This window comes from Poecile atricapillus, chromosome Z (genome assembly GCF_030490865.1).
Source record: "Poecile atricapillus isolate bPoeAtr1 chromosome Z, bPoeAtr1.hap1, whole genome shotgun sequence".
Classification (NCBI taxonomy): Eukaryota; Metazoa; Chordata; class Aves; order Passeriformes; family Paridae; genus Poecile; species Poecile atricapillus.
In genome coordinates this window covers 52,209,225-52,233,858 of record NC_081289.1, presented here as the reverse complement: position 1 = coordinate 52,233,858, position 24,634 = coordinate 52,209,225, and the positions used below count along the sequence as shown (strand labels likewise).

General features: G+C 38.9%; 1 protein-coding gene across 3 annotated transcripts in view; it reads left to right on the top strand.

Annotated features, from left to right (window-relative positions):
• Positions 1 to 6,559: 6,559 nt before the first annotated feature.
• The window catches only part of LOC131573308 (cortactin-binding protein 2-like), a 76,672-nt gene continuing 58,597 nt past the window's right edge, over positions 6,560 to 24,634 (top strand). Inside the window, exons 1-2 of one of the 3 annotated variants that reach the window (XM_058827129.1) lie at positions 6,560 to 6,767; positions 17,083 to 17,190. In XM_058827129.1, the coding sequence (XP_058683112.1) occupies positions 17,128 to 17,190 (63 nt within the window). In that variant the 5' untranslated portion in view covers positions 6,560 to 6,767; positions 17,083 to 17,127. Of the gene's footprint in view, positions 6,768 to 7,028; positions 7,293 to 17,082; positions 17,191 to 24,634 lie in introns of those variants that run through there. The other 2 variants (XM_058827128.1, XM_058827127.1) reach the window with 2 other exon arrangements.

The window sequence follows — 24,634 nt, the reverse complement described above, 5'->3', positions numbered from 1 at the left end:
GACATTAAGTTTTTCCTTTTTTGACAGTGCAATTTTTTAAAGTACCAGTTCATTTCCAGTTCAATCTCTTTATCTTGGCACAGGGATGTCTAAATCTCATTTAATTAAACGTATATATTTACTCAGATATGCACTTCAATAAGAGAAGGAGGCTGGAAACCAGTATTCCAAGCTTTTCCTTCTCAGCTACAGTTTCCAAACTCTTCGGTGGTCTTTACCAAGTCACTGATCTTCCCTTCATATTTGCTTTTGCATTAAAATAACAGCCCAAATATAATCAGACTCAGAAAGATATTCTGGTTATTTGATAGTCCTTAAGGAAAAAGTCACCAGCATCAGAACATATTTAATTTTTTCATAAATTTTGCAGATTTTATATAGTTTAATACACATTCAGCATTATTTGAATAGGAAAAAAAATGCAACAAAATTCTGATGGCAAAGTGATCATTTTACTTACAGGACTGTGTAAAATGTGTTCTAGAATCTGGAACGTGTTAGACTAAGTGATTGGCAATCCAGTCCTAGGTTTTTATGAATCATATTTTGTAGCTGTTTTAAAATAACAAAGATCAAATAGTATGTAAATATTGCTCACTCCAAATCCAATGACTTATTTTTTTTTCTGCTTTTGACCTGCAGCAAGATTATTCAGCTTCCCAAAATATTTTGTAAAGTCACATTCATACAGATTTCTGGCTGCAATAGATATTCTGTAGATCTTTGGCTTTGAATTCATGCTCAGTCTTAAAATCTCAGAGGAAATTGTCAAGGGACAGAAGGCAAGACAGTCCCCATCATCTATTGATGAAACTTGGGAGATTATGAAACTCAGAAGCCTAAGAACTCTTCTTATTTTTGCAACAAAGCTGGTTCATAATAATTTTTTTAATTTCGCTCCTGCTTAATTCCCAGTAAGGTAGGTAAATGACACTCTGGGGATCAATCCCATACAATCTGAGCTACATTTCAATCTTGAGGGACATGCTGAGCAAAATTCTAATGAAAGATAATCTTATGGATATCCATAATTTAAACATTAGAGCAAAGGCAGAATCCCTAATCCCTGACTTAAAGATTTCAGTGCAGTTGCACATTGAAAGATGCTTGTGCTTGACAGGAAAGACTAAGTCAGGGTTATCTCTCACCTGTTCATTGCTTTTCCTCTGTCTGCCTCATTTACATGTAAATAAGTGAATTTTGAACACATTCAGGGAACCACATGAATTTTAATTTTTCCTTTTTACTTACGATTTCATGATCTGTCATACTGATTTTTTTCCCCCCGATTAAAATACTCATCAGATCTCCTGTTACCCATAAGCTTGAACCACAGACTTATACGAGTTGCCTACCTTTTAGTTCAGGCCACTCTGAGTCTTGGCAATATGATCACATTACTTCAGTTTATGGAACACACACACACACAGGTATCTTGTCTTTTTATAAGACTTTTTTTTAATTTGGCAGTATAAGTAAAGTTACATTGCAAAGGTTGAGTTACATCAGTGAGTAAGTGCATCGCTTTCCTACAGACAAGCAAATTTGTTCCTTTATTCTAGCAAATGCTTGTTTTCCAGGTGGGAGTTAACTCCTCAGTAAAATCATTTCTGTTCTGTCTCATCAGCACAGGAGCCAGTTCTCCTGGGCTGTTGTTCTACAGTTCAGTGATGGAGGTAACAACCTATTGAAGCAGTTTTGTTTCATTAGCAAGGGAGTTTTTCCCCTAGTGGAGCGCTTCATTAGCAAGGGAATTTTTCCCTGGTGGAGCATTTCAATGCAAAAAACATTTCATTACTAAGCCCCTATATAGATGTTCTAAGTGCTAAGGTAGTTACCACCTTCCTGAGACTCATCCTTCTCGGCAATGAGTCGATTAACCTCTCTTGGGGTTTTATTTCTACAATTACAGAGTAAAGGTCCTCTTAAAGCTGTTTCATGTGCTGAAATCCTATACACAGTGATGCACTTGCAGTAAGATCTCAGAACAATAGCAGGGTTTGGCAGGGGGACAGCCTCCACTATGTGCACTACCATTCCAATTCCAGGTGAGTTTTTTCGAGGATACAGTGGTCCATTTTGCAGTGGTACAGCTTCATCTCTACCGGGAGGCATTCAGTGATCCAATTATGTTCACTGGATGTCAGCAGCATAAGGCAATTTCAAAATTAACTTTTTGTATAATGAAAATGAGCAAAAGGTAAAACAGTAGGCTTAGCAATCAATGGATTATTTAAAAAAAGAAGAGAAGGAAAATTAAAAAAAAAAAAAGTGAGAGATTCTGCAATAAAGTGATTTAATAGTCACTGAAAACAATTAATTTCATGGTGTGGTGATTCGTGGGCAAAGAGTTAAATTCCAAAATGAGGTAGTACACTTCCCAGCACTGCAGATCACTGCATAAATCCTGCCAGTAAAGGAACAGGCTCTTCCATGTCTGGCAGTTGCAGCATGAATTCTCCTGCCTCCTGCCACTACAGCCAATATGATCACAGCAGCAAGCATTTCTCCCATGTCCAGAAAAAAAGAGTGAGGTTTTCGCTTGGAAGTGCTGATGCCTGTAGAAGTACATTAGTCATCATGCCTGCTTAGGGAAACTGGTTCTGAGAATTCCTGATTCCTACACCTTTATTACTTCAGTTAAAAAACTTTTCTAGGTTTACTTCACTTTCCTTTCTGGTACCCACCAGTAAGAGAAGATGAGTGAGAGAGAGAAATAGGATACAGATTTTACCTTTTCTGAACATTTTGATACATTTTCAGTTTGATAATTTTATCTGTTCTATACCTTTCTGGTATTTAGAAAGCTGTACACACTCCATTTTGGTCTTGACAGCAAATGAGTTATCATTTTTTTCTTCCTCATAGGAAAACTAATGTATTTCAACTCCAAGATCAGTGTGTGATCTTTTTGCATAACACAGACTTCAAGACTTCTCTAAAATAAATGTTTCAAATTCATAAGCTGTACCCATTTTTAGTTTCCAGATTCCATTCTGGGCTCAGATTTCTAAAACTTAGGCACAGCAAACATTCAAATTTTAGATTCCAGTTGGAGCGAGCTTCTCCTCTTCTTGTGTTAAAAGGATTTCTCATTTAGAATCCTCCTGCTCAAGGTTAACTTTTTGAATTGTCACCCATAATTTTTAGACATTTACAGGATGTTACAGTATTGGCAAAATGATGTCATTCAAAGCAAAGCCTCAGTGATAGCAGCTGTCTCTTCTTTTGTGAAAGATACTTGAGGATGTTGTTCTTTAGTATGATGTGAGGCTTGCAGTAGGCACTAAATACTTCATTTTATGTTTTAAACATTAAAAAATAGCACATAAACATTCAAATAACCTTTCCTGAGATGTCAGCAATGCTGACACACAGAACATTCTATTTTGATAGTTTTTCCTTTTTTTGTGCATTTGTTCCTTTCTAAGCAGATTATAGACAGTTTTCAACACTCCAGTCATGTGAATCACATCCCTAGCTTATAGTAATATTCAACACTGTTGAATGTATGCTCACAAATCAACAACTCCAACACTTTCTTTATTAATTGTGTTCCTTCTGCATAGTCAATTAAAGCATCTCTTCTTTGAATGCCTACTAGAGATTCTATTTTGTTCTCAATGCTTTGACTCTGCCTCCTTTTCACTCTTCTTTGTAATGTTACTTTAAGATCCCCAGAAGCAGCCAACATGCCCTCTAGAATATTGTCTCTTTTGCTGTTTCACCTGGACAGTGGTGTGCTATCTTCCAGAGAAAGCAACCTCTTCTTCACAAAACCCAAGTCAATGGTTCAGAGTTATCAGTGTGCTCTGTATTGCATATAGGTCTCCAAACCCAAAGTTTCCTGAGGAAGTAATTAGTGCAGTACTTGAATTATGTTGTTTGGCTTGGCTTGATGAATCCTAGATGAAGGTGATGGAAGAAATGTCTTAAGTTTTCAATGGGATGACTTTTGGAAAGATTTTGATGATAGAGTGATTAATTACTTTTTGTTGAGAGACACAATTTGCTTCCCTGTCAATATAAAACCAAGGGAGGCATTTCCTGTCACTGCAGTTGTGTGCTAACAGAGGGAATAAGCACCATTCAGTTCAGAGGCTGCAACCTGTAAGGTGTGGACACATTCCACTGCTTTGTGCCAGCTCTCTACTCATAGGAAAGAAGTACACTTAAGGCCTGCTCCTAGGCTTGGGCTTTTCTTTATGTTACTCAGGCTAAATAAAACTAGAATAGCAAAAAAATAGTTAATTGCATCCAGTTTGCCAGCTACATGCTAATAGTAAAACAGCAAGCACCTTGCTCTGAGAGAAACCATTCCTTTGCCTTGCTGTAGTGATAATTGTCTGTAAAAGCAAAAGCAATTTCTTCTCCTAGAAGGGCTCTGACTTAGACATGTATTAAAGAGCAGTTTTGCTCTGAATAATGAAGGCATAGAAATGACCATGCACTATGACAGCAGTCATGAAGTCATGCTGTCCCTCACTTTGAAGTAATTCATATGGGTAGATGCTGTATTACTGTGACTTTAGAGCCAGTTCTGAGAGAGGATGTCAGTAGCATAAGACAAATAACCAGAGAATAACTAAGACCTTGTCCAGTGATGCAGTAGTAACAATCAAGGAAAAAAACATCTATTTTGAAGATGATTGCCAGTGTGAAGGTGTTCTTCATGCAGCAAAATCTCAAAGACATTTGGACCGTACCAGCATATCTGATGATGCAGTGGTTGCTGTGCAGCACAAGAATCTACTCCCAGTAGCAACTGGCAATATTTAATATGGATTTTAGTGCTCTCATGCCAACCATAAGCTTCGTTGCTACTGTTAGGGGAAAGAGTGAAGAAACAAACATGCAGTATGGTCTCATATAATTACAAACATCAGTAATATTTTCAAAATGTTGTGACGATTAATTTCATGACATAAAGAAGTATAGATCACTCCTCCAAAAGCATGTCTGTCATCTTTTTGACCATAACAGCAAGTCAAACAAATTCCAGCACTTGAATGATGTGCTGTATATTAGTTGTCTGGAGATAGGCTTTTAACTGAAGTGCTGCTGGTCCATCTATTCTATTAATTTTTTGCTGGCTGATATTGAGCACTCCCATATCTCTCAGAAATCATTCTAAATTTATTTTCAGATGAGGAAAGAGAGATCAGTTCTCAAGTCTGAAATAGCAAGCTATGACTAATATAATATTCATTGTTATTTTGATAAATGTACACTTGGTAATTGATAAAATATCAGCTAAACCAGTTTATGATCTCAGCAGAGCAAGAGATAAATGGTGCACTCTTTGCTACATCATTACTCTGACATATATGGTGTTAAAAACAGTATTTACACAATACGTTATGTTCATGCTTTGCACCAGCTCAGAAAGACACATAACTAACAGTGAGGGACAGAAGATTATCTTAACACAATAGGGAAGTACTGGCAATGATAACGGTAGATAGGAATCAGTAAGAGAAACGATATCCTCAAGCAATTTAAAAAACTTCAGTATTTTAATCCATTTTAGAGAGGAGCATGACAGAATTATAGGAAACAAATTATTTTTGTTGCATTTCTTGGAGGCAAAGCACCAAATACTATTCCGAATGTATATAAATAATTATGAGTAATGTTATTTGATGTCTTGAGCATGTTACTTTGCTGTCAATAAAGAAGGCAAGCAACAATTTGTCCTAAACAAGTATGGTATTAGAGTGCTGAAAACTGAGAAAAACAAGTTGTTTCAGGCTATGTGTCATCAATGTAGTTTCTTAGCTTCAGTGGTAGAGGGGATGTGAGCACACACTATAGTTATGAAAAATGTAAAACCTGAGTAGGAGGAGAGCTCATTTTTAAGGAGAAACAGAAAACAAACCCTAAACCGTAAAACATCTGTTCAACTGGATTTTATGTGCCCTGTAATAGATCCTATATACTGCCTTCTTCTTGCTCTGTTCAGTGTATGTTTACCTGACAACTGGAGTTCATTCTACTAATCACAGTACCCCTTCTGGTAATGGAAAATGGAAAAAGTTCATTTATGGATTTACTTCCATCCTTAGGTACATCACGCTTAGAAAAACATTTGCTGTCTTTGATCAAGGCATTGGCCCATTTCTGGTCCTGATGTCAAGAGACTTAGTTCAGCAGACTTGAGGCAGCCCTGTGAAAGCAGGAGCCTGGCAAGGCTCAAAGGAGCCTGCTGTTGGTGGAAGTTCCATGTGGCTGCAGAGTAAACAGAGTTGCCAATTCAGCTTACAATAGGTAAGTTGGTTCCACTGGGCAGTACATTTAGATTTGGTTCTGGTGTAGGTGCCGATTGCTGGGGCAAAGCAGTACAGCAAGACCGTGAGGAACATCCGCTGGAGAGGGGCAGTGCGGGGTACTCCTGGGTGAGGAACATTGAGCCTTTGTGGTATTTGGCTCAGCTCAGCTGCCAAAACCTTCCTCTGGAAGGAATCCTGAACAGGATGTGGTTTCAGTAGCCACCTGGAATGGCATTGGGCAGCCTCAGGTCAGGATAGGCTCCAGAACCGGGTCTGAGAGGTGTCAAAATACTGGGCCTGGCTGAGTGTCCACCCTCAGGCTCTGAAAACATGTCTTGAAAATAAGCCAGTCAAGCAAACAGCAGAATGTTCCCCCAAATTTCTCCACAGGGGAAGGGGAGGGAGAGGTGACTCCTCCAGTCAGCACCCCCAGGACGGAAGAGGCACAGTTGCCCTTCTCTCAAACACTTCAGCTGGTTTAAAGGTCTCACGGATCAGGTAAGCCAACCCACTACAAATGTTTTTTCGTCCCATCCACAACCTTTCCTTTCCTTCTGCTGCTGCTAAGGCACGGGGGTGGGTAGGGAGGAGAGAGATGCGTGCGTGGGGCCCGAGTAGCGCGGTAGCGGGGACACTCCCCTCCGCCACGATTGCGCGCCGGCCGCCGGCGGCGAGGTCCCGCTCCCCCTCCGCCTGTCTCCGGGCCGCCGTATGGAGGACGGGGAGCGGGTGGGTGGGGAAGCCCGAGCGCCCGGCGGCGGCTCAGCTCGGCTCGGCTCGGCAGCCCCGCCTGCGCGGCGCCGCAGGGGTTAAGCGCCCCCGCTGCCGGCGGGCTCGCTGCCGGCGGGGAGCGGGTTAAGCGCCTGGCGGCCGCGGCTCCGCCACTCGGCTCCGCACCGCGCTCCGCGCCGGAGCCGATACAGCGGGAAGATGGCGACGGAGGGAGCGAGCGGCGAGCCCGGCTCTGGCGGGCGGGAGGACTCGGCGGCCACGGCAGCGGTAATCGGCCTGGCGGGAGAGGGGGTGCGACCCAGCCGCGGCGAGGAGGGTTCCCCCATGGCGTTGGGATGAAGCGGTGCCCGGAGACCTGCCTCCGCCGCTCCGTCCCTCCGCCCTCCTTCTCCCCCGGGGCGGGACGGGGTTCGTGGGACCCGCTGCCGCCGAGCCCCGTCCCGCCCCGGGCAAGGACAGGGAGAGGCGCGGGGTCTCCCTCCCTGCGGCTCTCCCTTCAGCGGGGCGGTGGGTTCTCGCCCCCATTGTTCCTTCCCGCTGCTCCGGAGCGGGGAATAGCTCCCGTGAGGGGCATGCAGGGGGCTCCGCTCCCCGTCTCGCTTCTCCCGTGCCCACCGCCCCTTTTCCGCTGCTTCGCACAGCCAGGGGGCTGCGCCCCGGCTCTCGGGCAGGGCTGAGGTGCTGACAGTGGCTGGGGCGGCGGGACCTGTCAGACCGCGGCGGGGGAAATGTTGCTCTTTAACGCTTTGCTGGGCCCGCAAGGCGCTTGGCTTTCGCCTGCCTCTCGTAAGGCATTTTCGGTGCAGAGGCACCGTCCTTTTCCCCCGCCCCGAGTTCCCGTCCCGAGCGCCGGGTGTGTGGAGACGTCTCGGCTCCCATGGCCCGTGCCCCAGGGGCAGGACCTGGTTTCCCGTTTAAAATATCCTCAAAAGCCGAGCAAAACCCGCTCCCTGCCGGCGTGTCCTCTCTGCGGGTGGGTGAGGCGGCTGGGAGGGAGGCGGAGGGATGCGGTGCGATGCCAGCCGATGGTTAAAGCGGTGTCGGAGGAGGCTGCGATCCCCTGGGCCAGCGCTGGGCTCTCTCTGCTGCTCCACACGACGCCAGGCAAGGCTGCGAGGCTCGTCTTCTCGGGCGGTCTGCTCCTCTGCTGGGCCGCGGCTCCTCGGCCGTGCTTTGGCAGACCTCTGTCAGCCCGGCAGCTCTCCCGATGCACCCCAGACCTGGCGTGGGCCAGCCTGTCGGGGGACTTCTCGGGGCGAACCAGCCCTAGGAGCTCGCCTGGCCGGCAGCCGCGGGTCCAGAGTCAGGCTGTAGCTGCTCAGTCGCGTAGCCACATGCGAAGTTCGGGGCAGTAAAACCGCGGTGGTGCCCGTTCTGATTGGGATCGTTCCTGAAGGCGATGACTCCCGAAGGGAAGGGCACTAGTTTCTCTGAAATTTAGGTTACTGCTAGAATTTTATTTTTTATTATCTTGTTTACTTCCAAACTGGCACTAGTTCTTACCTGAAACCGTGTTCCAACTGTGTACGTAATTGTCCTTGTGTGTCTTACAGTCTGCAGTGCTGTGGAAATTCAGTTTTCCTTTAAAAAAGCAAACCTTACGCAGTGCATATTTATAACATCACAGTCTTTTAAAACAACGATATAACCATGGCTTAAATGGATATTAAAGCAAGAATTAATGAAAGCAAGCTTAAATACATTAAAGCCCAAGTTTTGAACAAAGTTATTTATACTAAATTCTTTAGTGTATTCATATTAATACTGCCTTAATTTTAATGTTTAAAATATCAAACAAATAGCCTGTAATCAAGTTGCACTTCAATATCACACTCTTGGGCACTGGAGTATAAGCCACACATGCAATTTGGTGTTCTCATTGTGAAAGGTAGGAGGGCTAGCTCTCCACTGCACACTTAATTTAAAATATGTTTTTAAAAGTGAAGACATGCTAGGATGTAAACTGTGTCTTTCTCCCCAACAAAATAGCTATACTTGAGCAGTAACAAAATATTTTTAAATTATTTGTATTAGTAATGGGTTAATGTGTAAGTTTTATGCTGTAAGCAGAAGGTGTGTGACACTGGACAGCACAGTAGAGTTTCTTGATACTAAATACTGTTCTTGTGTCTTGATACACTGTCAATGACATCACTGAAAAATAAAGACTTCTTCTGCTCTTTTTAGAAGCGCTTTAGAAAAGGAAGTGCTTCCCTCCCCTTTTTACATTCACCAGGGAATTTGACTCAAAAAGCCTAGACTGTTCTATAGTTTGTTACATTTAGGAACAAAGCCAATAATCTTGTTATTCTGAGTTTCCTTGGATAAAGCACAGCATTTGGTGAACATATCACTTCTTTCCCACAAAATACTGGTATTTTTATGGTGGTAAGAATGACAGGGAAAAATGGCAGGGGAGTGGTTCTGGTCCTTTTTCATACCTGCTAAGCATGATTTCACTGAAGTCACTGAAATTGTGATGATGCAACTTGGACTAGAATTGAGAGAAAACATATGTGTGTGTTTTAAAACATCTTTGAATTATTTCCATCTGCCTAATGTCTACCAATAATAATTATATAATAGCAAGAAATAATCCAATTTGATAGTCCTTTTGTTGAAACATTGAACATCAGCCTGCTGTGCAGAGAGGGTTGGCTTGTCACATACTTCAGCTTCAGTGTAGATTTAACAAAGCCTGTGAGAAGCCTGTTATATCAAACATGAAGTCTGTTGAAATTACTCAGTGAAATTTTTGGGGTTGATTTTGCTTGACCAGTGATCAAAAGCTTAAATGTTATTTTCCCCTCAAAGACAGTACCTTCTACTGTCTGTGAAGCTGTACATATAGTGGATATTCATAGAGTGAAATCTTTACTCCACTAAAGTGAGTAGGAATGTTGCTACAAAATTGCACTGAGAATGTGTGCATACCCCAGAAGATCACTCTGGTTTGCTGTGGGTCATGTAACAGTAGAAAAAGTTACACTACATGAAAAGTTATCAATACTAAGAAAAAATATATAAACTGAGAGAAATTCCATGAAGTGTCATGGAACTGTGGTGACATTGTGAGCGGTATTTTATTCCTAGCTTGATGTATTCATTATCAATCAATCTGTAAGAATATTTGTAGTAGGACTGCCATTCTCGTCAGTATAGTGAAATGCTAGATTATGGCTTGATCATATCAGTTATATAGGCTGATTTAGATGAGTTGGATTCTTATCTGAAAACTACTGCAAGTAGACAAAAATGAGATCATAGCCTTGAAAAACAAAGACTGTATCTCTTACAAGAGATTACATCCTAGAAAATGGTCACTTACAAAAGGACCATTAGCAACCTTGTTTTCATCTGAATAAAAGTTTTCATTATGTAGCATTATCATTCAGAGAAGTTATTTTCTTCTAGTCAGATGTGCCATGCTGTTGTGTTTCAGCATGTAGGGGACATGCAGAGACAGAACAGTTCTGTCTGTTCTAGTTCTCCTGTTTCTCTGTGGTGAGAGGTTGGTGTCAATCCATCTTGCAGTGGCACTTCAGACCTCGTTTCTTCCTCTCCTCCCCCTTCTCCAAACTACAGCACTGCCTTTTTCTATTCCTTCTACTTCACAACCTGCAGCACATCCTCTGTTCCTGTGTTGTGAACAACTCTGGGGATGAGAAAAGAAAGCCACTGAATGCAGTCCACTTTGTAAATGTTCCTTTCTCTTCCAAATGTGGACTGTCACACTGTCTGTCACTAGAGGTGAAGTGCACAGGTGAAAAATCTGAGCCAGATATGTGAAAGTGGCATGGGAGGTGTAAAGCTGATGGATACGGTAAGTTCAGTTGTTTTCCCAACTGCTTTGACTTCATTTGTGTAAGCATTGCCTTGGTCTCAGAGGGGATATACCAAGATAGGAATAGAGATGGAAATTGGGACAGGAAGGAAAGATCTCAGGAAGACAGCAGTTTGTGGTCTGGTTGTGCACCTACTCTTACCCAAAAAAAGGAACAATTTATTTAAAACACCTGTATAATCCTTGAACATGTAAACCAGAAGCTGTCAAGTAGGCTTAGGGAAGATGTACAGGTATGCACAAATTACATATGAGTTAAAGCTTTCTTTGACATTGTGTTTTGGTTCTCCTGTATCACAAAGTAAGGTGTAAAATTCTGGAAAACAGATAGCTTCGACAGTGTGTATCCGTATCTATATCTAATCATATACTATTTGCCTTAAAAGTGACTTATTTGAAAGCAACTTGCTGAACAGAAATTGCCCATTAAATATAAGAATTTAAACATGATTTTAGAAGATTTGTGGGCCTCAATCTGTACAGAAGCCTAACTTGCTCTGAACTAAAAAATGATAAAGTATCTTTGTGGCTTTTTTGTGCACAAATGTTTTAACACCTGTGACAATATCTGGGTGTGTATAAAGGTCAGTGTCTTAGTAATTTTGGAGGGGTTGGGGGCTGGTTGTTTGGGGGTCTTTTGTTGTTGTTTCCAAAACAAATTCCCCAGCTCTGAGGCATATTTTTGGTTAATGTTGAAACTGTTACAAGTTTTGCTGTTAGCTGAAGCCAAGAAAGCCCACAATAGCTAAGAAAACCTTCTGAAAAACCCAGAAAGCTGGGGAGGTGTGCTTGAGGAGGGCAGAGTAAGTGGGTAACTTCTTGTGGTGAACAATCCAATAAAAGTCATTGAGCTAATGGGTGCTATAATTTAATACATATACAGTATCCTCATGATCCCTTGGGTATGACTGTGAAATTTTATGAGTCTTGAATGCTAACATCAGATGATATTCTCTTCAGCAAAAAAATCCATATTAGTTGGGGAGCAAACCACATTGCTTTTCCTTGAAAGATATTTCTCTGCTTTCATACTTGTTTCTGTTACTAGAACATTCCTAAAGGTTATATCTTCTTAAGTTCATCTTGGATGTGGTGGGAAATGGACATGTATTTTTGCATCAGATAATTTCTGGTGAAGCATCAGATCACAGATTCTTATCCTAGTTTCAGATTAAAGAGCATGCCTTCCACAGGCAAAGCAATAAACTGTGGTTTTCCCTGAAGTATTCATGAATACTATGTGGATATTATAACCACTTCTTTTAGCAGTCTCTCTGCAGTTTTCTTTATTAGAAAAGGGCTATGATTCATTTGACCACATACCCACTTCCTTTTATAGTTGGTGGGGTGAAGTAAGTGGCTAGAAGGAATAACCTGTTTTAGAAACAGGTTTATGAACTTCACTGGTTCTGAGTGAAGTGGCTTAGGTAGCTGACTCTTGAAGGTGTGGGTAAAGGTATGAATGGGGTTCAAGACACTTGAATTTAGGTGTCTGTGTGTATGCACATTATTTAATATCCTGTTACACCCAGTGGAGCCATGAGAAAGTAGTTCTGGTGGTGGTTAACTGAATAGCTTTTTTGTTTATTTGGCTGAGCTGATTAGTTCTCCATTGAAAATAAAGGGATATTGGGTACCTGACTTGCATAGCTGGTACCATTAAGTACCTCACTTACATACATGCATACAAGACACACACCTTTAGGTTTTCACCTTTAGTGGCCCATATGTGATACTCTGGGGTATCCCAGCTGGACTTCTGCTACTAGTCCAGTTGGCATGGATGAGTCTCCTAAGTTCTGTATCAAATCTGCATGTCCCAGAAAAGCTGTCTCTGATTCCTGGGACATTTCAAATAATACTAAATAATTCTCTATAGGAAACTAAAGAGAATTAGTGAAAATAGATATTTATGCTTGATCAGATGAGTTGTACCTGGGAAACATACTTGTTGTTGTAAAACATACAAATCATGGTTGTGCATTTCTGGTGCAGTTGTTTCATGGGTCTTGAAGATGTGAGGCCATCAGTATACTAGAAGTTTATTTTGTATAGCCTAATAAGTAATAGCGCACCTTTTTGATTTTTAGAACCTTATCTGGGAAGTCTGCTTTGTAAATCCTCAAGAGGATTCTGCTGTGTATTGATGAGAACTCAAGTTAAAATATGTAATAAATGTACCTTTATGTACTAATATGTACCTTTCCCCCTTTCCCTTCCTGAAAATACTTTTTTTTTTTACTTTTGACAGCTTTTCCCTATGTGTCTTCTTGTACAATGTTTTTGTATTTGTCACCGACCCACTCCTGCCCTTCCAGCATTATGCTCCACAGGTTTCTTCAAGTCCTGGATTATTACCCAGCTCCATCTTTTAATAAGCATTCTGAAAAAGGAGCTTGTTTCCTGTGTATTCCGTTTGTGTATCTCTTCTGGTTGATTGTGGACAGTTTCATATTTTAAAATGAGAAGGCATCAGACAAAAGTACCTGACAGCAAAGGTGGTGGATTCTACACAAAATGTGTAATTGTGCTGTGGAATGCTGTGGATGCTAAAATTACATAGAGGTTCAAAAAGAAAGGGGGCAGGTTCACAGCAGATATGTCAGCTGAGGACTGCTACATAGAAAATGACAATATCTGGCTCAGAAGGTGAATAAGCTGAAAATTGATGGAGGTTGGGAGAGTATTTCTGGGAAGTATCATTATGGACTTGCTTTGTTCTAGTCCTGATTTCAAGGCATCCCTTATTGGCTGCTTTTGGAGACAGGATGCTTGGGTAAGTGGCTTTAGCCTCATATGCTAGAATTGTTTAGATATGAAGTGGTTTTGCTAGTTACTATTTAATTTTTTTTTTTAATTAAAAATATAAAAACTAATTTGAATGTCTTGTTGGAATGTCTTCCTGTTGAAGTTTCTTTGTGTTTATTTATTTCTAACCATAAATTACCAGAGAGAACACTTAACTGCTAGTTTTTGCTGTCTTTTCTAATGTTCTAGTTCAAGGTGTACCCATGAACAAAATTTATTTAATTCCTTAATCAAATGCTTAGTTAGAAATCTCATCACTGCATCACATATATTGAAGAAAATTTATGGTTTGTTAAGAATGGAAGAATGTTTTCATTTATGTCTCAGGAAAGATTGCAGATATTAGATGTTACACCTGTGATGGACAGATCTGCCTTGTGTTATACCTTCTGACAGACTGAATTGACTGACTTGGGCAAAAGAGTAGGGTTGTGTTTCATGTACTGTACTTTTGGGATGCCCCCCTTTGTCCCTGGCTATCAGAAACCTTGAGTGCCTTTGTTTTTGTTTTTGGTTTTTTTGTTGGGTTTTTTTTTTTTTTTTTGGCAGAAGAGACAAGCATATTTTAGAATGGGAAGCTAATGTAGTGGATAAACCACTGAATGGCAACTTCAAAGACCGTTATTGAATATTACTTTTTATACTATTTGATTTTTATTTCGGGAAAAAAAAATATATCCCTGCATTAGTTTCTCTATTATGAAAGAAGTTGTACGAAGAAACCAATTCTTATCCTTGAGGTATTAGGTTTTGTGAAGTGCTTCACAGAAGAAAAATGGTGGATAAGTGGGTCCTTGTATCTGACTGAATTAAATTTAGTAAGTAGAAGTGCCAAGAGTGAAAACTGCTGCAGCCTTTAAGGTAAAATCTACTCTACTGACACTAGATTGCATGAGAAGCTGTATAATTTTAGTGACTTTTCATTTTATATGTGTCCTTAGATCAGTGAGCATTATATAGAATCGTGAGGAGCACTGTGAGAGGCTGCTGCAGCATATATAGGAAAAAAGCCTTCAAAGGAACTGGCTGTTTCTCTCAATTCATTGGCATGGAGAGTAAGAGCTGTTTTTTGGATTAGAGGAATAGCTAACCCAGGCAGCAAAAATAGAAGATAACTGTTGTTCAGGCTAAAGTTCTGATTAGAATGGATGGCCCCATCTTCAAACCAGTTATGCTGAATAGAAGTAGGGTGACTGGAGCATTTCTAATGAGGACAAACTGAGGGAATTTTTCAGCCTTCAGAAGAGATGACTGAGAGGGGGCCTCATCCATGTCTGTCAGTATCTGAAGGAAGGGTTCCAAGGGGATGGAGCCCAGGCTGTGCTGAGTGGTGCTGAGCAGTAGTAGAAAAGGCAGTGGGCAGAACCTGATGCACAGGAAATTCCACCTGAATATGAGGAAGAACTTCTTTATGTTTGGGTGACAGAGCACTGGAACAGGTTGCTCAGAGAGGCTGTGGAGTCTCCCTCACTGGAGATGAAGAACCATCTGGACATAGTCCTGTGCTGTGTGCTCTGGGACAGCCCTACTTGTGCAGGGAGGTTGATCCATGTTACCTAAATGAGGGAGCTTGATCCAACATATATTGCATGTAAATAGCTAAAGTTCTGGCACACAGTTCTTACTAGCCATTTGTGCACTTCTGTGTGTTTTCAACTGCAAAGTAAAAGTGTAACAGTAATACTAACACAGATTCAGCTTTTGGGTATTTTAGGTCTATCTAGGTCTTCAAGCCTGATGGAAGTACTACTGTTCTGCCATCCTCTAGCCTTGAAAAAGTAGAAATGGTACTTGCCTTAATTATTATTAGATTTTTCTCTACTGAAGTAAGCTCCCAAGTAGGTAAATGTTTAGATTATATGTGCTCTGGGGAAAATAGACAGTATATCCATATACATGGCTCACCTAATTTGGCAACAGATTACTTCATACTGAAGATAGTTGAGTGTTTGCTTTGCAGTGCTTTCTAGTAAACACATCTACATCTAGGAGTTTAGTGTTTACCTTACAGGGAATAATAGCATATTGAAAATTAATCTGGTCAGCTGAATCTAAAAATTATTCTCTCTCCCTGAAAGTAATCCCCTTCTAAATTCATTAAGTGCCTACTCATGTTAGCATTGTGGATGGTGAACAACAGATTTGTATTACTTTTATCTACCTACCTTTGTGATTTTGTGAATATTATAACATTTCCCTTGCCACACCTCCAAAATCAAGACTTCTAGCCTTGTAGTGTTTCCTCATACAGTACTTATTCCTTTTATTTTCATTCTTTTAATTAAAAATTAATTTTGCACTTTTTAGATGAAGACTTCATGCAGTACTTGAGATGTGGTTTTACCAGGGGTAGAATGAGTAAAATGAGGTTGTTCACCTGTAAGTGAAGAATTATGTGCCAGCTTCCATATGAAATATCTGTCTCTGCCACTTCTCTATCCCTTTTTCAGGTTATTGATGAAGAACTTGAGTCAGGCTGGTCCCAGAGGTGCCCCCTGCTTACCTGTTTCCGTGTTGGAGAGTGGTTGTTACCCATATTTGTTTCCTATCCATGAAGTATCTTCTATTCCTATACATTTGGATAGGACTTCCTGTATAATATTGGATACAGAACCTTGTCCAAAGCTTCTGGAAAGTTCAAATACATTAGTGTCCAGTGGATCCACTTTACCATGTGCCTGTTAACATTGTTAGAGAGCTGTAGCAGTTTGTCAGGTGAATTTGGTTTTACAGAAGCCATTCTGACATTCACAGTACACACTGAGTATGTGCTGAGTGATTTTATTCATCAGTATTAACTCATTCTCCTGCCTTGCTCAGGGTGGCAGTCAGACCTACACTGGTCTTAGTAACTGTGGACTGGAAAGATACTGTTGCTATGAACTGCCCTTTGTTAGTGCCTCTTAAACCTGTACTGTTTCCCTCCAGCCTAACAAATGAGAGAGACTGTAAATAAAGCATATGTATAATTCACAAATTGTCCTTCAGAAGTTCACATTCAGCCTGGTGTGTGGTGGTAACTTGGTAGCTGTTTGCACAGGTGCTTTAGGTGTGCTGTGGTTAATATCCTTTCCCTCTCTCTCACCTTCCTCCATGTAGTGATGCTTCACGTCTGTTGAATTGTTTCAGCCTATGTGAAGCTGCACAAGGGAAGAAAGTCACAGAGTTAGCCTTTACCATTTCACCTTTATCATTCACAAGACTTTGCAGGACTGATCCCTTGCAACAATTTGAAACAATATAATATGGGAAGGCTTTAATTTCTTCACTTTAAATAAAATTAATCAGACTATTTTCTATTCATTTTGACTTTATATATTACAGGTAGACACCAACTGTTCACAACTGTAGATGAATGCTGACACATCTGTTTCAAAATTACAGTAACTACTGTAGTCAGTGTGTTCATCAGTGCTTTGTTTCTTACAGACAAGAGAGTTTGATGTGGATAACCTGAGCAAGCCAGAACTGCGAATGCTTTTGAGTGTAATGGAAGGAGAACTAGAAGCACGAGACCTTGTGATCGAAGCCTTGCGGGTAAGTTGTTTGTTGTGATTTGCTTTTAGGCTTTTTTTTTTAATTATCTTTTGCCACTTCCTTTATACTATACACAGAATATTGTTAGTGGAAGAATAAATTGTGATTTTTAAAGTTTTAGGTTGACTAAATCTCAGTAATAACAAAATATGGTCTTGTTTAGTAGCCGTTTGGTAATCCTACATAATTTTGGTCTAAAATACCAACAAAATTTCAGAGATAAGTGAAAAACCTGTGAAATTCCTTCCTCTTCAAATTATCTTATTTTCTGAAGTCTGTTATTTGGGAAAGAAAGGAATAATTTCAAAGGAAAATTCAGTCCGTTTGTAATTTGTTCTAATAGGCTATATTCAGTTATACACTCCATTCAGTGCTTTCATTTTCAGTGAGATGGAAGTAGGGACAAAAATCAGGTGGGCATATCCACTTAGGGAAATATTTTTTTAATAAAAGGTGAAATAAGATACATGCTCTTAACAGCACTTGCAAGTATTTGGTTAGATTTTTATTGTTAGGCACATGTGAAAGTTAGTTTTCTGCTTCAGGAGATTGTACATTTCCATCAACTAAGTTGCCTTTCAGACTGCAAACAAAACTACTTAATTAAAATATGTTTTTTTATGACCATATTGATTTTAATATTGATCTGAAACAAAAGAAAATTTAACAGAGCTGCCAAACCAGATGCAGGTTTGGGGGAAAATAGTATTCCGTGGGTTAAAAATATTTATAACTTCTTGGCTGAATAAGGGGAAATTGTGTTCTTTAAGGTATTGAAGGTCTTGTAAAGCAAAACCTTAATGTAATAAAATACATTTCATGCTAATTTTTAGTAGTATGTATAATGATTATCAAGTAGTGTGGGAACATTTTTCACTTGAAATGTCACAGTAACAATAGTAAATGCATTTTTATTAAGTTGTTTTGTGATGGCTTCAGATCACCTGTTGCAAATGGAGCTTTAAAGTAGCTGTCATTGATGTACATAAATTAATAACTGAAGGCTTTATAAGCATAAATCTCTCCTATAAAATGTAATTTTCATTTTGTAGTGACAATAAGACACTAGGAGCAATATTTTTCTGGAGTATTACTGCGCTTGAACTTACTTTGTGTTTGGCCTTCAGTTACATGCATGTGTTGAAATGTACTGCCTTTTTATCTAGCTGTTTGACAATTCCATGGCTCATTTTCCTGGACTAGGAATTTTATTTTCCCTGTCTGCCAGTTAAAGTTTTGTAAAAGTGAAAACAGTGCGCACAGCACATCCAGAGTCTCTTTTTTTGACACTTCTAACTTTGAAGGAATGCAAATAGAATATTTAGTCAATTTTTTCTAGTAAATATTCAGGAACAAGCTACTGCACTACATATAAAAAAATGTATGAATTGAAATTGAGCAAAATGATAAAAAAGAGGGGAAAAAATTAAAATGCAGTAAGCGTTTAATGATAGTAGACATTAAATATTCAGCGTAGTGTGGTCCCAGGAGGAAAAAGTCTATATCAAATTCACATGCACCTGCTGAAATGGGCTTTGATGATTAAATTGAAATTGAAATATAAAAAGTAGCTCAATTTCACATAAGGTGAAATGTGAAATGTTGAAAGGGGGGGGCTGGGATGTTTTTGTTTGGTTGTTCTTTGGTGTTTTTTTCCTCCTGCATCTCAGTTTCTAGTTTCTCTAAGCAAGCTCTGTGTATAGCTCAAATCTTCCTGGCAGCTTGCCTTTAGCTGTACTAGTACTGGGTAACTTGGAAGCCTTACCTGCTGAAGAACTGTAGGCTGATGTGCTGTAGTATGATACTTTTGGATCTTCTGGCTTCTTAGCTGGGAAGCCACAAGTCAGAAGTATTAGCAGCTGGATTCTCCAAGCAGCACACAAAAATAAACAACTAGCTAGCCAAAAAAAAAATGCGTAGAACAAGAGAATGCCAGTGGAATTGTGTCAGATTTGGTACTTTGATTTGCTGCAACAAACAGGCATACCTAGTTTGCATATCCTTAAAGCAAAAAGAAAATGGTTTTTGTGTAAGGGAAAAGGCTAACATAATTTCAAAAAGAGATGATGGTCTGTTTCAAAATTAGGAAAAGTTAGTGAGTGTGTTTTTGTGCGTTGGGGCAGTTGGCTTTTTGTGGAATTTTTGTAGTCCTACTAGTAGTTCAGGGCTGTTTCAAAGCCCAATTTCTATGATAGGTCAAAGCCTGATAATTTTCGACACTATACTAGAGAATTTTTTTTTTCTTTCCTCTTAAGTAATCTTAAATGAAAGGCCAGCAGTTTGAGATTATGTGAAGAAATGTTGCTAAATTAAATGGTCATCCTGAGGGTTTGTATGGGGAAGGAAGATAACTTTGGTTAATAAACTGTTGATTTTTATTAAGGTAATGGAATTTGTGCTACATAATAAATTAGAAAGAATCAAACCTCATGTCATGTATAAAAATTAGCACTTTTTATTGTGCCTTTTTTCATAATGTGCTGTAGAGTTTCCACTGGACTTTATATAAATTTTAGATACTTTCAAGACTGCTTTTGAAACTAACCAAAACTTCAAGAAGAAATCTGTGAGAAATATGCAGATATTTACTTCTACATTTCCACAATACATTCTTGTTCCTTTATAATATGCACAACTGGTTCCTGCTTGAAATAGTTACATTAATTATCAATCAGTAGCCGGACAAGTTCAGCCCTCTGAAAACCAACAGACTTGGAAAAGTAGACCTTTGTGATGCTTAGAGTCAAATTTCTGGGTTTATTCTCCCAAGTCATAAGTGAATTTACAGTGGAGACGAGCATCAGGATTCACCTCAGAGGATCTTTCTGTAAATCTTTCTCATTAGTGCTCTGATTTTATATAACTACTACACTGAGTGGCTAACATGATTTTTTTTTTGAATCCGTAATTTCTGTATTTTAGTAGCTTCATGATCATGGTTGTGCTGCACTTAAAATCGGCTTCAGATTACCATTTAAATCATGAAAATTATTTCATTAATGAGAAATAACTTGCTGATTAATTGCTATTGAGAGTCCATATAGTTCAAAATGGAGGGAGACTTTGCTGTAGTTGCTGCCTGCATCTGTCTCAATTATCCAAATAATCTGTCTGCCTGTAATAAGGGAATAATTTATTCCTAATGTGGAGGTAATGTGGCCATATAGTCAAAGCACAGGTCTGGCCTCCCACAACTGTGATCTCAAATACATCATTCATTTGTTATTTTTTTCTCCAGACAAAAAGTGGTTGCTGTGGCTGTTTATTTTGTAGAGGATTTTTTTTTTAAATGCATTGACCCTCATATGAGGAACTAATGTGGTAGTAATAGCTATCAAGAATAGAATTGTACGAAGTACTGCTTCTTGTTGTAATTGACTAATAAAGTTAAATCCTTTGTAGGTTATTTTTCATCTAAATTTTAGAGCCCCACTCAGTTGGGATTTCTGTTTATTGTAAAAATACATTTATTTGCTTATGTAGATTTCATTAGGTGGTCAACGGTAAATTCAAAATGTATGCTTGCTTCTATGGTATGCATTATTTAATGTGAACAAAAAAATGCAAATTTTTACCATACTAGATTTTTTCATATACCACATTGCATGGATTTAGAACAACTTTATTTGATTGTTGAGAAAAATCACTAATGAATTAAAAAAAAAAAGTCTAGAAGAACTACCAATACCAGCAGTGGATATATTTTTTGTTAATTAAAATTGACTGCAATACCAATGAGCTTTCTCTGAGCTTTAGCAAGCTCCAAATCAGCAGATTCTGTATATGTGCTGGCTGAGTCAGGAAGACATTATATGAATGGTAACATGAACTTGGTTTTAAGTGTTTCTTCAGGGTTGGAAAGCCCTACTGTATTTAATATTTACTGTAACTTCATAAGACATGAAAGCTTATTTTCTTTGTATGCGTTTGTACCAATGTCTGTTTAATCTTCCACCCAGTTTCTGCAGAATCTGACAAAATGCTAAGCATTTCAAAAATAGGTAGTGCCATAAAAACAGGGTGCTGAGTAAGAAAATTCATACTATTGTTAGGGCTTTAGTTGAAGGGAAGGCAGAGATTTGTGCTGTCCTTTATTGAGCACTGTACAGGAACTGTAGAGTACAGTTAGGGAAAGTCAGACTTTGCTAACTTAACTGCTCAGAGAATTTGAGTTAGACTATCTAAATTTATATAAAAGATAAGAAGAAAAACAATCTCTGCTGTAGAAGCTAGCTCTGCCTGAATTTTATCTCCCTGAATCTAAGCATTTTGACAGGCTTGCAGCTTAATCAATGGAGCTACAAAGAAATCATAGCTTCTGTATTATATCCAAGTAGAAATTCTTGTAAGATAATTCATGACTTGCCTTAGCAAAAGTATATGAGTTCTTAAAGCATTTTGTAATGAAGTTGCAAATATTAATGTAATAAAACAGGTAGGTCAAAAGACAGAAATGAATGCATCCTGTAAGAATACCTCATACTCACATTCAAGTTTAGTAACCCATTCTATTAGCTTTATTTTAAAATTTTGCAGTTTAAAAATGTAAGATTTAAAAACAAGGATAAGCAGCTTTTAAGTGAGCATAGTGATTACTGTGTAGATTTGCACAATGTTTCTTTGACATAGCTAATGCATTGTGTCTTGAATGCCAGTTTTCAGGTTCCAGCTCTCCTGTTAATCATTTTAACATTACTGGGATATCAATTGCCTGAGAAATTCAGTATTTTAACACAAATCTTCCCAAAGGGAGGATCACAGGAGGCTTACTTGTTTTAGAATGATAAGATTGTTTCAGAAATCATGTGTAGTTTATAAGATACTGGAGTTCATAGTGATAAAGGCCATTTTTTACATATCTAAGTGTGTGTGAATGAACTGCTTGAGTGAACCTGCCTTAGCATTCTGATTAAGAACATGCTTTTGAAGAAACTGTCCCTATTGTCTCCACCTAACTTTGCTTTGATTTGTCTCACAGACTACACTTGGACTGTGTCAGCTGAACTGACAGCAGCTAGTCCTAAGACCTTCTTCCAAAAAGTAGGACCTTAGGCACATGGAGTCTTTTCCTTCCCAGAAGGTGGATTGCATTTTTGCTTAAGCTAGTTTGCTTTCAAGTCCTGAGCTGTGCATTGTGGAAGATTTTTATTAGTAAACTTGTCATTCAGTTTTGACCCACAATGATTAAACACTGTACAGTATAGTTTTATTTTAATCTCATTGAAAACATGAACTGTTTTGATGACAACTGGCAAAAGTAGTTGTATTTCTATACCACTTTTGCAATTCAGTAAGCATATGTGTAGATGGAACAATATTTAAGACACCCTGAGTCAATCATAGTTTATCACAATAGTATACTATATAATTGTGTTAGATTTTTGGTGGGTAATTGAGAATGATACTGAAATTTCTTTGCAAAATGTGTGGCCTTTCATGCTCAGCTCTGCATTTTCAGTAATAAATAGCCTGTTCCTTGGGAAAAAAATAGTTGCAAGGAGAGTCGTAGATACTTGCAAGCTATACTTGTCTACTTCGACCTGTCTGCTTACCAGTGAGTCCTGTCTAGCTAAAGGGCTTCCTTCAGTTTGCCAAGACAGACTTTTGCCTACTGTAGGCTGAGATTTTGGGTTAAAAGAATTGGATTTATCAGTTAGAATTTCCATATCCTTTTAATATTATTTGTTTTCTTTTGCATCTTGTCATGGGATGATACTTGGTTTTGCCTGTACTTTGAAAGTTACACATTAAAATAAAGTTATTACCAACACAGCAAGTGTCAGTTGTGTGTGAATAAATTTTTTTTATCCTCAACTACTGCACAAAGTCAGTAAGAATTGTACTATAAGACTTAGGACTTCTAGAATTAATTTTGGGGTTAGAAGGGAAGAAATCTGGGACTTATCAGGAAAAAGGGAATGCATCCTTGTAATTTAGTTGTTCTCAAATTGATTGATAGGGAGAAAAACTGCACATAAAGTGTAATCTGTCAAAGGGAGCTACACATACTATAAATTATAGACCCTAATCTTCAGTAATTGTTCTAAGTTGGGAATCTAAAATGTGAATTCAAGTTTCTTCTATATGTATGAATCCCATGAATCCAGAATGGAGTAAGAACATGCGGAAGGTGGCTTTGGAGGTTACAGGCAGTAAGGCAGCCTGTTTTGTAGCCAGGTGTCTTGGAAAATTATAACTCCATAGAAGGAGGAGAAGAAGATATTAAACCGTGTGTAACAGAAGGTTATTGTTGTAGACAGTATGATGGCAGTTGTTGGTCTTGGTGGCAGAAGTGAACCATGAAATAGAAGTCAGATAATGCCTTATTTGCATTTTCATTTTTGCATATTGCAGTTTCTTTGCATGAAAATTAATTTGTGCTAAATTTTTGGGAGCTAATAATCTGCATATTGTCCTTGCTTTTCTCTGCAAATTATGTCTTTGTTCATCTGATCATTACTTTTGATTTACTGAATTTAATGATGGTTGTGTATGCATTTTCTCTTCTCTTAAATATAGGTTGTCTTTACCTGTCCCATGTGTCTGGTTATGTTTAGAACTTTTACTGTCCTAATAGGAGTTTAATGTACTTTTCTGGATGGGTTGGTCAAAAACTAGTATTTCATTGTTGCAAGCTATTTAAAATTGATTTCAAGGAAATTATGAAGTGTGGATAAGCCTCAGACAAGTCAGTAGATGAATTTTTTTTTATAGTATTTAGTTTGAAACAGTTTCTGTTTGAGTTTTAGAGTAATGAGGCATGCTCTTTGAACCTAATTGAAAAGGCATTGTTTTTTACAGTCTTAATGTTCAGATTTTGGTTTGCCCTTATTTGATCATGGTTTATATATTCGGTTACCTTATATTGTATTGTATTTACTTTTTTTATACTCTTTTTTCTGTGTAGTAGTAATTATGTAAGTGTACACTTTGTTAGGAATAGAACAAAGTCTCACTTTTTCCAAAAGATGTTGGGCTTGTGGCAGCAGCAGTCCCCAGAATAATTAACTTTGATGATCTGAGTGATCCTGCTATTTTGACACATATAAAGTCCACTTCTAGAATTTGTTGATAAAATAAGTTTTCAGTCACATTACATCACTCCTTGTAGTAGTTACTTGCTGTTTGCCAAAGGGCGACATTAAGCACTGAACAATGCAGAACTTTTCCTAAACCATATTAAATCAGTCCTATCTCTGTGTTGCTTCACTAAGCTTAAGCTTCACTACTCAGTTGAATACCTTTATTCCAGGCTCTCCTAAAACTGGAGAGCACGTGTTTGAAACTGTGAGGTTTGTTTTCTAGCATGAAAATTCTATGGCCTTGCATTGCAAACAACTTTTTCACTCTTCATGCCAGCAGTGACTGTTAAACTGATCATAGTGTCCTTTTGTTTTTCACAAAAGATCTGAATGTCTTTATTGTTGGCAGGCATGATACTACC